Raw genomic sequence first — 14,532 nt, forward strand, 5'->3', positions numbered from 1 at the left:
TGTGTTATGTAATTGATCAATAGAACTTCTATTCTTGTAATGAGACTGGATCATGTGATCCTTTATTTGTAAGACGATTATGTGTTGTAATGAATGATGTGTTGTGATATCAATCTATTATGTCTCACAAAAACAATATTCCTGGGATTGCGAGGAATGGCATAATAGGCATCTGGACTTAAAAATCCGGGTGTTGACAGCTTTTTGGAGAGAAAGAGATACATAGTGTCATATTTATGGGGTCTCTTCTCTCTTTTTTCTGACTAAAGTAGTAGCTTCCATTGGAGAGATAAAATTCATCATGTTGCTTCTGGCAACTTTTTTACATGGAGCAGCTAGTTGTGTATGCCACCATTGCTCATGCCCTTAGAGGCACCAACAAGCGTGTGGGAGAGAGAGAGAGACGCAGATCCTCCAGTCTCCCCTAAAGTAATGAATGACTTCGTGGGCCTTGACTACTAGGCCTAATCAACCTCTACCCCGGGAAGATCTAGGCGGTGCGCGCCAACGCCGTTGTGGCAATTGAGCATCTCAATACAGATCCTCGATTTTCTGGTTATCATGATCTTCGTCGGGATCGAAGGGAGCATCGTGCCGCTGAGCCTGAACAAGTCGTAGCACTGATCGTGGGATATCCATAGAGGAGCTCTTGAGCAGCTCCTTCCAGCACGCGGACACGAAGTAGTCATCGAACCCTAGCCCATGAGGATGGATATATAGAGTACATGAACTAGCACATTGTCATTCTGTTGCCAAGGAATAGTATAATCAGTAAAATAAAAGCAACACAACATGTATATTAATATCGCTAAATGCTATTTCAAGCAACAAATGAATCACAAACTCTCACTATATGCCAATGTCTCAATTTATTGCAGCCAAAATCAAGCATTGCTTCCAGAAAAGTATTAATCCATCAATATGTCTATGAAATTACCAACAAGTCTCCCAAATTTCAAACCAAAGAAACCATTGCAACCAACTTCCGGTAATATCGGTGGAATGCATATCGACGGCTTACTTGGTTAGAAAAGTGGATGTACAACCCAACAACTAGATGCAGATTTTGGTTGTTCTTATTAATTTAAAAAAAATAGGAACTTCTCCTACCGTATTCCTTAAAAAAAATCATGCTCGTAGAGACTTTAGATTGATTGATGTATTATTTTGTAAGGCTTTATTAAATAATATAATAAAATTGTTGTGTCCATTGTTGATGTAGATGTCAGGGTTAAACCTCATTTTAGCTAGAACATATGTTGACGCAGTAAAATCGAAGTCTGAAAATGAAGGATCATTGAAAGATCCATGTTTTATGGTACAATTAGTATAATTAATTAATCCACCACGCATTGTGTAGCTAGCCAGGTTCCATAGATTTTCTCTGATTTAATCTGAAGTAATAATTGACCATCCATACAGCTTGCAATGGTAATCATCTGTAGTACATACTATATTTTATCGATATGCTGCTCATCGTGCTTAGCCTTTTGCTCCATCTCTGACGACATGTCCACGGGCGCCACCACCGATGACCTCGTGGAGGAGGATCTTTGGTCGAGCCACGCGATGATATCTTGGAAGACAGTGTGGATGTTTTCGGGGGTCTCGCCGGAGGTGAGGGCGTGCCACATGCCTGGGTAGAGGTTGAGCTTTTTGTCATGGCTCACTGCCGACCGGTAGAGGAGGTCGCTAACGGATGGGTCCGTCACCTTGTCATCCCCACCATGCACGATCAGGAACGGCAACGAAACCTGCATGGACATGGGCGCTCCATCCATCAGCAACATTCATATGCTTACAAAGCCAATTAGCTGGGGAAAAAAGCCTACAGTAGGAAACATCAGGATTTTTTGTTTTCTTTCTGGACGTTCATATTGAGCTAACGATTGCGGACCAGACCAACCAGGATTCGCCACGCAGCCACATGAAATTCCACAGTTGTTAATTATCTACCGCTGCTTTCAAATTCCAATGACTGACAACACATTAGCTCGATGTTCTAAAATACGAACGTTCACTCTTTATAAATTTAGTTTCTTTTAAGAATGCACGAGAATAATAATTAAGGGATATAGAAAACAAAATAGCTATAGCCATCGTCACTGCAAACTCAAGTTAAATTGAGAGCCATGAATGAATGTATGTATGACGACAGCCCAGAAAAAGTAACATAGTGTAGCCAATTAGGCAAAGCGTCAACTAACTGAAGAACAAGGACGCTACACGAGCAAATTAATCAACACTTCATTTTAATTGCAGCATTTTGTTTAATCAAAGAAAGGATGATAGAGATGTATAAATAGTTATGGCATAGCTAATGTAACATAAGAAAATAATGCTGCATTTTATTTAATGTATCAGTCTCTGCAACTGCAAGTGTGCTATTCCTAATTGCATACTTAATAATATATATGCATTAGTAGTTTTTGCTAATTTTAAGTTGTCTTGTTTTTTCAAAATAAGGAAATCTATCTAAAATTATAAATTAGCCTAAAGTTGCACACAAAGAACATAAGTAAGTGCATACAAAAGTAGCCATTGGACAATTTTAATTTGGCCCGGGAACCCGTGGATGAAAATCGCACTTGTGACATCTGAAACTGGCCACATAATCAACACTTCGGAGGTCTAAAAAGAACTAAATATTATATTATGAGGGGTTTGTCGAACAAGTGCAATACTCAGGTGCGAACTACATAAACTTTTTTATGCAAACTAAGAGATTTTGGTACCTTCCCGAGTACATTGTTCTCAATGTCGAGGCTGACCCTGAGGAGCTCATATGCGGTCTGGAGGCGCGGCTTGCCCTTGTAGCAGTAGGGGTTGTTCCTGATCTCGTCGCGCTTCTCCTGCATTTTGTTGGCAGCGTCGATGACGTCAGCTGTTGGCACAATCTTCCAGGTGGGGATGATGTTGGTCATCAACTTGAGGACGCCGATCACCACCGGATGTGGCCTCATCTCTTCAGCAATCTAATCGAACAATACGTACATGGAGATTCATTAAATCCAGCGTTTTTCTTAATGATCAAGGCTTTACCTTTTTAATCCATTCGATCTGAAAAAGATATCGTGGAATTTTTAAATTTGGATGTTCGAATAAAAATACAATTGTTTATAATCATCAAGATAGATTCAAAATGTCGATGCGTGCCTCAATGGCTGGCCAGGTCAACTGCTCTTGGATGGATTAAACAACAGCATGTCGATCTTTTCAAAAGTAAGATGATTACGGCAACTAGCAAGCTACTACTCCACCCTTCAAAAAAGAAGGAAGCTAGTACTCCACCGATCGTGCATGCAACATCTAGTCTAAAGCCGCCGTGGCCGGAGACCGGACCGGAGTAATAGTAGGTAAGCACGCGGATGTACCTTGCACATGGGCGCGACCAAGACGGCGCCGGTCCAGTAGTCGGGGCGCGTGCGGTGGAGGAGCAGCGCGACGGCGCCGCCCATGGATTCGCCGAGCAGGAAACGTGGCAGCTCCGTGTTCGCGGTGGATGCCACGACGGCGGCGAAGACGGCGTCGCAGTCGGCGACGAGGACGTCGAAGGAGGGGATGTAGCCCTGGAGGCCCTCCGACTTGCCGTGGCCCTCGTAGTCCACCCCGTGCACCGCGTACCCTGCCCGCGCCAGCCGCATCCCAGTCTCCCGCATCGTGATGCTGCACTCCACCGCGTACCCTGTTGTTTTCGACAAATCGATCATTCTCCGGCCATTAGAGCCGCCGGCTTGAAGGAAGAAAGGAAGGACACGCACGCTTACCATGGCAGATGAAGACTTGGCCCTTGACCGTCTGGCCCTTGCCGGGGAGCCACCGGCAGGTGAAGAGCTTCGTCCCCCGGGCATTCTTCACGAACTCCTCCTTGTACTCGTAGCTGCCATCCTCCGCCACGCCGCTGCCGGATTTGCTCGCCATTTCACGACTAGCACTCGAACGATCGCGCAGAAAGGAACGAAGTGAAGCAGAGAAGAGAAAGAGCTAGCTAGGAGAGAGCGAGGATGAGGGGTTGACAGCTATATATATGTGGACGCTTTTGTGAGCAATACTAATAAAAGCTATACATGTGTGGAGTACTGTTTTCGTTAGGGAGGGTCTATTTAACGTTCCAGTGTTTTGAATTTCATCAACAATGGATTTTTGCCTGGCTAGAATACTTACTCACAACGCTAAGCTATTTGTGCCAGTACATTGTGAAATTGCTTTCAGTATCCAAGCTGGACATTTAAATTTCATAACCAGTCTTTAGCCTAAACCTTCCTTCATAGCTTATTATATATATCGATATTTTTTTGCGTAAATTCCACATTTTACTTCCTAGTTATGCATTCGTGACACTGATTTTACACCATCGAGTAAAATATGTCTAGATTACCTTTATGGGAGATTTGAACCATTTTTTTATGATGCATGTTCAGTGGGAAAGGTGTAAGGTGATGACTGAGGTACAAAAATATTAGAAAATATTAGGACGGCAGTGAGAAATGGAAGAAATGGATAAGGGAAGTTTAGACATGATCGTGGATGAAGTCCTATGAGATTGACACATTTCATCGCATCACATTGAGTGGAACATGCGAGTCATATCTAACAAAACATGTTAAATCTTAAAATTGGGGTGAAACAAAGTTCAAAGTCTCATAGATATGATATGTTGTAGAAGATTCACTAAATGGGGTCACAAATGCACAACTATAGGGCAAAAGGTGGGATTTACTATTTCCTTATACACAATGGTGCAAATAATTGAATAGTTGGAGGGGTCTAGCTACGCCGTGTTTTCAATACAAAAAAAGAGGGTGTTTCTCTATGTTGCACTAAAAGAGGACAAAGGATAAGAACGTCTATGACTTTCTTCCTTCCTCGCGCGCCTACCTAAGGCCGACCCTCGTTAGAAGGGAAGATTAGCAAAGCGAAAAAAGGGAGGGCGAGCTGCATCTTATGTACGTTGATACAGTCTTGCTCGTCCGTGGTTCATTTTTATTATTCCTATGCATATTCACACCATTCCTCTAGTTGTCCCATCGGTGATATATTCATGAGGTATAATCTTTCATGTAGGGATCACATTCCTGAGCTTCCTTAAAAATGAAGTCACAATGGGAGCAGGCTTCATATCTTCTACATTGTGCATCATGTAACCAGATCGATAATTAAGTTTCCCCATCTAAGATCAAACTTCAAGACATATATAATTCATGGTAACATGATTGATGTCGATTGTAGATCTTGAAACATACATCAACAAAGCAAGTAGCAGCGACACAGTCCGTGATTAGCGAATCTTGTCAGCTAACCTCGCAAAGATGACCACACATAGAAACTTAACGAGGTATATAATAATGCAAGGTAACATGCAGGATGCCGATTGTAGATCTCGAAAAATTCAAGTCATTAACATAATGACATGGAAGAAGAGCAACAAATACACGATTATCGAACCTTATCCGTTAAGTCCAGAAATGTGTACTGCAGCGAGAAAGTTAATTATGTACAAAATAATTGTAGGTAAATGGACATCGTCGACTGTAGATGTCGCAATAAACAATAACAAAATGTCAATGGAAGATAGGCAGGTAAGACATGGTTATCATAGCTTGGGCAATTAAGCTTGCCCATGGGGCAACTAAACAGGTAGCATCCGAAATAGTTGTTTGATTCCGATGAAGCATCAACATAATGGCTCCACACATATGAACTCACAGAGCAAGAAATTAAATTTTCCCTTAAGCTCTTCTTTCTCTATAATAATAAGAATACAATATCAAAATTTGATATTGAAAGATTTCTAGGCATCCACCAATTACATGGGTCTATCAACCTCTGTATTTCTTACAAAGGAGAACTTCATTAACTGCAGTTATTGATTTTTTTGATCTCATGTAAGATTTTAAATAATAAATCCATCTGGAAGATGAAGATACCTCTTAAAGCAAAGGTCTTTGCATGGTATCTTCATCGAGGTGTGATTCTTACTAAAGATAACCTTGTTAAACGTAACTGGCATGGTTGTACGAAATGTGTGTTTTGTCACGAAGATGAGACAGTAAAACACCTTTTCTTCAGTTGTCGGGTTGCTAGATCTATATGGTCAATCATTCAGATAGGTTCTACCTTACATCCACCTCGTAGTATTGCAAACATCTATGGCAATTGGCTAAACGGGGTTGATCCTAGGTACAAAAGTATTATTAGAGTGGGAGCGATTGCGGTAGCATGGCCGCTTTGGCTATGTAGAAATGACAAGGTTTTTAATGACAAAAATTCATCTATCATGCAGTTTATTTACCGGTGCATAGCTTTGCTCCGTTCATGGTCGCCACTTCGGCGTTTGGAAGATCGAGACCTCTTTATGGAGGTGTCTACACGGTTGAAGAACACAACCTGGGAGTTTATTTCCCAACATATGTGGCTGCATAGTCGGAGGATTGAAGCCGATGGAGCTTTATAGTAGTTAGCTTCTTACATTGTTCCTTTTATCCCCTTTTATTTGATACTGGACTTCTAAACGGCTCGTGCATCCTAATTATGCAGTGTTGGAGATATGCCCAAGAGGCAATAATAAATTGGTTATTATATATCTTTGTGTTTATGATGAATATTTATATACCATGCTATAATTGTATTAACTGAAACATTGATACATGTGTGTTATGTAAACAACAAGAAGTCCCTAGTAAGCCTCTCGTATAACTAGCTTGTTGATTAATAGATGATCATCGTTTCATGATCATGAACATTGGATGTTATTAATAACAAGGTTATGTCATTATGTGAATGATGTAATGGACACACCCAAATAAGCGTAGCATATGATCACGTCATTAAGTTCATTTGCTATAAGCTTTTGATATATAGTTACCTAGTCCTTTCGACCATGAGATCATGTAAATCACTTATGCCGGAAGGGTACTTTGATTACATCAAACGCCACTGCGTAAATGGGTGGTTATAAAGGTGGGATTAGGTATTCAGAAAGTATGAGTTGAGGCATATGGATCAACAGTGGGATTTGTCCATCCCGATGACGGATAGATATACTCTGGGCCCTCTCGGTGGAATGTCGTCTGATTAGTTTGCAAACATATGAATGGTTCATAAGAGACTACATACCACGGTACGAGTAAAGAGTACTTGTCATGAGACGAGTTTGAACGAGGTATAGAGATACCGATGATCAAACCTCGGACAAGTAAAATATCGCGTGACAAAGGGAATCGGTATCGTATGTAAATGGTTCATTCGATCACTAAGTCATCGTTGAATATGTGGGAACCATTATGGATCTCCAGATCCCGCTATTGGTTATTGGTCGGAGAGAAGTCTCAACCATGTCTGCATAGTTCGCGAACCGTAGGGTGACACACTTAAGGTTTGATGTCGTTTGAGTAGATATGGAATATGAAATGGAGTTCGAAGTTTTGTTCGGAGTCTCGGATGGGATCCAGGACATCACGAGGAGTTCCGGAATGGTCCGGAGAATAAGATTCATATATAGGAAGTCATATTCCAAGTTCGGAAATGATCCGGTGCATTTATGGAAGGTTCTAGAAGGTTCTAGAAAAGTCCGGAAGAAAGGCACTATGGAAGGTGGAGTCTCAGAGGGACTCCACATGCTAGGCTGGCCAACCCTAAGGGGAGGAGTCCCAGGTGGACTCCACCAAAGGTGGCCGGCCACCCCACCTCAAGGAAAGGTGGGAGCCCCACCTTGAGTAGGACTCCCCCCTTGAGTAGGTTTCCCACTTTTTGGAGGTTTTGTTGTTGGGGTCTTATTCGAAGACTTGGACTACAACTCTTGGGAACTTCCACCTATATAATGAGGAGCCTAGGGGAGGGGGTGTTAAATACGGCTCGGCTCTGATACCAAGTTTGAGAATAGGTTTAGGGTTTCGTGGTGTGTCTCCACCATGTGATCAGCTTTATTTATATAGACATCAACAGGTTACAATACATGTATAGGTGAATTTATACATGTATTGTAACATGTTGATGTCTATATAAATAAAGCTGATCACGTGGTGGAGACACACCACGAAACCCTAAACCTATTCTCAAACTTGGTATCAGAGCCGAGCCGATCTCGGCCCTCTCGCTCCCGCCGCCGCCGCCATGAGCTCCTCCGCTCAAACCTCCAAGGCCCTCGGCCCTCTCCTCGCACCGCCCAGTGCCAGCACCACCACCGCCGTCACCACCTCCGTTCCACCACCGGCGGTGCGTCTCAATCGGAGAAATTTCATGCTGTGGTGCACTCTCTCGCTCCCAAATCTCTCCGGGGCGGGACTTCACGGCTATCTTGATGGAACTATGGCCGCGCCGGCGAAGACCATCGTCGAAGGCACTGGTGATGCTGCAGTCACCGTGGCAAACCCCGCCTACGCCACATGGTGGACACAGGACCAGCGTGTCCTAGGGCTACTCCTCTCGTCCATGGACGAAGACATCGCCTGCCAGATGATCGGAAGGACTACGGCGGCCGCGGTGTGGGAAGCAGTCCACGCCATGTTTGGTGCCCAGAACCGTGCCAATATTCGGCACATCCGTCGGCGGATCCAATCTCTCGCGGAAGAACGACATGACCGCCGGCGAGTACATGAACAAGGTCAAGGTTCTGGCAGACACCATGGCCGCCGCCGGATCACCACTCAAGGACGACGAGATCATTGACTACATGATCACAGGGTTGGGCTCCGACTTCAACCCCCTTGCGGCCTCCATGATCCGCGACAACCGCGCTGACTCCCTCGCGGACTTCTACTCGCACGTGCTCAGTTTTGAGTCCCTGTGTGCGGATAAGACCCAGACCGATGACTGGTCCTCTGCAAACGCAGTATCCCGGCCTGGCTCTTTCCCCGCCGCCGGCCAGCCGTCGCAGCACCGCCCCTACGACAACAACTCTGGGCGCCCCGGCACCGGTCAAGGCGCTGGTGGTGATCGTCGCCAGAACAACGGCGGCAGCAACAACTACGGTGGGGGCGGCAACTACGGTGGGGGCGGCGGCAACGGCCGCTCCAATGATGGTGGCGGCGATCGCCGTCAGTACAACGGCGGCGGCAACGGCAGAAACAGCCGCAAGAAGCAGCGGCCACAGTGCCAGTTGTGCAACTACTGGGGGCATGAGGCGAGCGACTGCCGCAACCGCTTCAACCCTGAGTTTGTGCCCCCACGCCAGCGCTCCGGCAACTCGGCGTCCACCAGCTCCAATGACTCCCACTGGCACATGGACACGGGGGCGACGGACCACCTGACGAGTCATCTCGAGCGCCTCCACATGGCCGAACGATACGGCGGGAAGGATCACATGCAAGTAGCCAATGGTGCAGGTTTGTCAATTTCTCACATTGGTCATTCAACTTTAGCCGGTTCCTCCCTCCGCTTGAAAAATATCCTGCAAGTTCCAAATATCCACAAAGATCTTCTTTCCGTATATAGTCTCGTTTTCGATAATTATGTCTTTGTGGAATTCCACCGTGATTTTTTCTGTGTCAAGGACAAGGCCACGAGGAAACTTCTTCTTCTCGGTAGAAGCAAGGGCGGTCTCTACCCAGTCCTTTTAGTCGAGCCTCGTCATCATTGTTTCACCATGCCCTCTCCAGCACCAAGACCACATCCGCGCAATGGCATCAGCGTTTAGGTCATCCTACAAATAAAATAGTGCAAACTCTTGTTAGGAACAATAATTTATCTTGTTCGTCGTCAGACAATATTGTGTTAGTTTGTGATGCTTGCCAGCGTGCAAAGAGTCACCAATTATCTTATACTACATCTCATCGTGTTTCCACTTGCCTCTTGAGTTGATCCACTCTGATGTTTGGGGTCCTGCTATTGCCTCCTCCGGAGGTTTTAAGTACTATGTTAGTTTTATTGATGACTACTCTCGTTTTTGCTGGATTTATCTTCTCAAACACAAGTCTGATGTTGAGCAGGTCTTCTACACCTTCCGGTGCACACGTCGAACGCCTTTTGAGCACCAAAATCAAGGCAGTTCAGTCCGACCGGGGGGCGAGTATCACAAGCTCCATCGGTATTTTCAGCGCACGGGCATCTCCCACCGTGTGTCCTGCCCTCATACGTCCCAACAAAATGGTGTTGCGGAACGTAAGCACCGCCACCTTGTCGAGACGGGCCTTGCCCTGCTCGCTCACGCCTCCTTCCCTCTACGGTACTGGGATGAAGCCTTCTTAACGGCGTGTTATCTTATCAATCGCATGCCTACCTCTGTGCTTAACAACGACACTCCTGTGCAGCGCCTCCTCAACATAAACCCCGACTATTCCTTCTTACGCATCTTTGGATGTGCTTGTTGGCCCAGTCTTCGCAAATAAAATTCCCACAAGCTCTCTTTTCGTTCCAAAATGTGTGTTTTTCTGGGATATAGTCCTATGCATAAGGGGTACAAGTGCCTGGATAGGTCCACCGGGCGCATTTACATTTCTCGTGACGTCGTGTTCGACGAGTCCGTGTTCCCTTATGCGACCCCCGGTGTCACCGTTGATATCTCCACCCTAGCCGAGTCCATCATCACTTTCCCTTCCACCGAACCGGCTATGAGTGCCCATGTGAGAAATTATGACCTGTCCTATTTGTCTACTGACCATGCTGTTCCAGATGTTGTGTTCCCTGTGCAGGTCCTCGTGCCAGCCTCGTCACCATCGCCCGCTCATCCGATCGACGTGCATGGGCATGGGGAGACTCTCGAGGTCTCCCATGCAGCTCCGTCGGACGCGCCCTCCGCGCCTTCGTCGCCTGCCCCTGCTGGGCCTTGTTTGGCCCAGCCCGCGTCGCCCTCCACCGGCTCCGCTCCGGCTGCGCCACCCTCGGCGGAGCCTTCGTCTGATGCTGCTACGTCGGCTGCCCTGTCACCGGCCATCCCATGGCGACACGTCTTCGCACCGACTCTCGCCACGCGAAGCAATTCACTGATGGGACCGTGCGGTATGATCCTCGTCGGCGTGCCTTCTTCGCTGCTCCCGTCTCGCATCGCGATGCTCTCCGGGAGCCTGCCTGGCATGCTGCCATGACCGATGAATTTGTCGCCCTTCACCAGAATAATACGTGGCGTCTTGTGCCCCGGCCCTCCGGTGTCAATCTGGTTAGCTGCAAGTGGATCTTCAAGACCAAGCACCGCCCTGATGGTTCTATTGACAAGCATAAAGCTCGCCTAGTCGCTCGCGGGTTCTCACAACAGCATGGTATTGATTATGGCGACACTTTCAGTCCAGTTGTGAAGTCTGCTACGGTTGTTGGGGGGATGACCCCCGGTATGCCAAAGGCATGCCAAACCGGATGGTTCGAGCCATCAAGATACCGGTTTGATGTTCATTCCGGAGAACGGAGTTAAGCGATTGGCTAAGTAAATCTGTACCGGTATCCCCAGAGATAGGTATACCGGTATGGGCTAAGAAGACACCGGACTGCCGGTAAGAAGTGCACTGTAGCACGTCAGCAGGACTGGTCAAAGATTCCCTCGGGAGCTAGAGGACAAGCATGACCTAAGCAAAGTGGCTTTAAACGAAGCCATGACGTAAAAGACGAGGGTGACGCCCAAAGCAACCGGAGGACATCAGCCTCTCTGATTAAAGAAGATACCGGCGTCACCTATGATTAAAGTAGCTTTGTAAAGTAGTTTGTCTGTTCAAAGATGCCATTAGGATTTCTTCCCCTGTAAGCCACCCTCTCCCCTATATAAGGAGAGGGGGCAGCCCTCTTCACGGGCACGCATGTATGTACGACGATCCCTGTGTAGAAAAACTTGTAACCTTGTTGTTCATGGAATAGAGAAGATCTAGAACGGAGTTCATCCTTGTGTCTCTCTTCTTCTACCTCTGGCCTTGGCCAAGTTCTTGAGGAAAGCACCCGGAAGTTCATCCTACCTGATCCAAAACCGTCTCCCGAATCCTCTAGCGTCCAACTCGGCCCCAACTTAAGCCATCCCATGGCATCTGTCTGTTCACCACGACGACAGTTGGCGCCCACCGTGGGGCAGAGAGAGGCGCTTGCTGGAGTTCATATTTGGGCGGGCCTCCTCGATGTTGCTGGCGAGCGTACGGTGTCCGCGCTCGTGCAGCGCATCTACGCCATGGATTTCATCAACGACAACGCGGGCTGCTTCGCCAACGGCGGTAAGTTCCCCAAGAACGGCCGCATCATCGAGTTCGGCAGCCACCACATCTACTTCGGCACCGTCCCTGTGCGCCAGTGCCTCTCGCCGGTGCTGGTAGCACCGGATCCGCCAAGGTGGCTATGTGCTGGCCGCGCCGCCGGCAGCGTGGAGGTCATGATGGCTGGCGTGGCTGGCACCGGCAAGGACGCTGTGGAAGAAGGTGCTGGCCGTGCGGCATCGACCCGTGCGGCCAAGCCACCACTGGAGCGCGACGCAGGCGCCGCGGGAGCATCTTCAGCACCACCGGAAACGCCACTCCAAGCAGCGATGAACGTGCTGGCGATGCCTATCGCGCAGAACATCGACCCGGCTGCGGCCCAAGCGCAGCTGGAGGCGACACGCAAGACGCTGCTTAGCGGCAGCGCAAACATCCTCCAGGCGCAGCGCGAGCTGAACCTAACCCTACGTGAGTACAACGCTGCCCATGGCTTTGCTTCAGTTAGCGCTCATGCCGCTAGGATGCCGGAAAACCGGCTTAAGGCTCGCAATCTAGATCAGGATTTGCGTAAGGAAATTCATGCCGGCAAAAGTACCTCTGCATCTGTGAGTATCGTAGAGAAACCTAAGTACAGTAGTCCGGATAAAACTATAAAAGCTGCTAAGGCCGCTATGGAAATGTGTGACTCACTATCTGGTGAGGCTCTGGCAAAGCAGCAGGATAGAGTTAGAGAGCTGCTTGATACCATACAGGCACAAAATGATGAGCTTGCTAGAATGAACAAAGCAGCTAGAGTCAAAATCGATCCGGTCGACAAAAGTTGCCGGAAGCAAGTCCCAGGGGCAGGCCTCGTCCCCCCATCCGGATAAAAGAAGAGAAAAAGAAATGAATGCGCGGCAGATGACCGTGTACGATTCGGTTCTTGCCGGAAAACAAAAAGCCGGGCCACATGATGCCGGAGAAAAAAGCTATGGAGCAGGTCGCGGCTATGCCGGAAATGGCTATGCACGGAATGGTTATGCCGGAAACAATCATGCCGGTAGACGTGAAACCGGGCAAAATTATCGAGCTGCAAGGGCAGCGTATGCTGAAGAAGAAATGCGACCACCAAGGTACCGGCAGGCAAGAGCCGCGGAACCAGAAAGATATGAAGAAGGAGATTCCAAGGTGGAACGAGTCAGAGCCTACCGGAACCCCTTGGGGGAACGTGTGGGGGAAAGATGCTTGCCAGGCCAGGATGCGAGGCACAGGCTGGACAGAGTGCATCTTTCTGAGATAATCGAATCTAAAGGTCCTCCCGGCCCAAAGTGCTTTGGCCCGCGAATCATGGGAGAAGAGCCACCAGTGCGCAATTTCCAATTGCTCCGGGACACAAAAACGTATGATGGCACGACCAAGCCGGAAGATTGGCTGGCAGACTATGTCACAGATGTTTATGTGGCTGGTGGCGGAGTAAACCGGCGCTGGGCTGTGAGGATCATACCGTCCTACCTAGTAGGGCCTGCGTGTATCTGGCTTAACAACTTGCCTGCAGGAAGCATTAACGGATGGTTGGACTTTGAGGAAGCCTTTGTGAGCAACTTCAGCAGCACTTACAAGAGGCCAAACCGGCCCCAGCAGCTCGCCTTGTGCTAGCAGCGTGCAAGTGAAACAGACCGGGACTATCTCACCCGGTGGAACTCGACGAGAAACACGTGTGAAGGAGTGATTGAAGCACAAGCGATTTCTTGGTTCAGTCAGGGATGCCGGAGAGGATCACCACTGTGGCAAAGGCTGCAGAGAAACATGCCAAGCACTTTGGCTGAAATGATGCGAGTGGCGGAAAACTATGCGTTGGGAGACCCACCGCAACCGGCTGTGCAAGCCGAACCGGCGCAGTCAAACCAACCCCGGCAAGATCAACACCGGGATAACCGGCACAACAAAAGAAGGGAAGATTTTCTGGATCGAAGGTACGGTCTGTAGGAGAACGTAGCATAGAAAACAAAAATTTTCCTACCGCGAGAATGCAATCCAAGCCAAGATGCAATCTAGAAGACGGGAGCAACGAGGAGATCATCGAGACTCACCCTTGAAGATTTCCAAAGCCTACAAGATGAGGCTCTTGTTGCTGCGGTAGACGATCACTTGCCGCTTGCAAAAGCGCGTAGAAGATCTTGATCACGGCGCCACGAACGGGCAGCACCTCCGTACTCGGTCACACGTTCGGTGTTGATGAAGACGACGTCCTTCTCCCCATTCCAGCGGGCAGCGGAAGTAGTAGCTCCTCCTTGAATCCGTCAGCACGACGGCGTGGTGGCGGTGGTGATGGAGAACTCCGACGGAGCTTCGCTAAGCGTGCAGGAGAGGTGGAGGAGGTGGGGCGGCTAGGGTTTGGGAGAGGGAGAGGTGGCCGGCCACTATGGGGGGTGCGGCCACAATGGCTTTGGTG

At 48.0% G+C, this 14,532-nt stretch overlaps 1 protein-coding gene and 1 non-coding gene across 2 annotated transcripts; one reads left to right on the forward strand and one right to left on the reverse strand.

Moving 5' to 3' along the window:
* Nucleotides 1-1,451: 1,451 nt before the first annotated feature.
* LOC124673128 (caffeoylshikimate esterase-like) lies at nt 1,452-3,921 on the reverse strand. Its single transcript, XM_047209259.1, has 4 exons — nt 3,768-3,921; nt 3,375-3,685; nt 2,736-2,975; nt 1,452-1,754 (listed from the first exon to the last, which is right to left on the reverse strand). Exons 1-4 carry the CDS (start codon nt 3,919-3,921, stop codon nt 1,452-1,454), a joined length of 1,008 nt encoding a protein of 335 aa, XP_047065215.1.
* Nucleotides 3,922-8,641: 4,720 nt separating this feature from the next.
* Nucleotides 8,642-8,780, forward strand: LOC124679929. The gene has a single exon (XR_006995346.1). It is a non-coding gene; the product is annotated as a small nucleolar RNA Z247 (small nucleolar RNA).
* The last annotated feature ends 5,752 nt before the right edge of the window (nt 8,781-14,532 follow it).

Source organism: Lolium rigidum, chromosome 7 (genome assembly GCF_022539505.1).
Source record: "Lolium rigidum isolate FL_2022 chromosome 7, APGP_CSIRO_Lrig_0.1, whole genome shotgun sequence".
In the NCBI taxonomy this organism is placed as follows: Eukaryota; Viridiplantae; Streptophyta; class Magnoliopsida; order Poales; family Poaceae; genus Lolium; species Lolium rigidum.

Excerpts from the sequence above, each read along its gene's own strand:
- LOC124673128 (XM_047209259.1), bottom strand. The coding sequence starts at position 3,921 with ATGGCGAGCAAATCCGGCAGCGGCGTGGCGGAGGATGGCAGCTACGAG. Across the intron at positions 3,686-3,767 it reads CCAAGTCTTCATCTGCCATG|GGTACGCGGTGGAGTGCAGC; the intron begins GTAAGCGTGCGT and ends CGAAAACAACAG. Across the intron at positions 2,976-3,374 it reads TGGTCGCGCCCATGTGCAAG|ATTGCTGAAGAGATGAGGCC; the intron begins GTACATCCGCGT and ends TTGTTCGATTAG.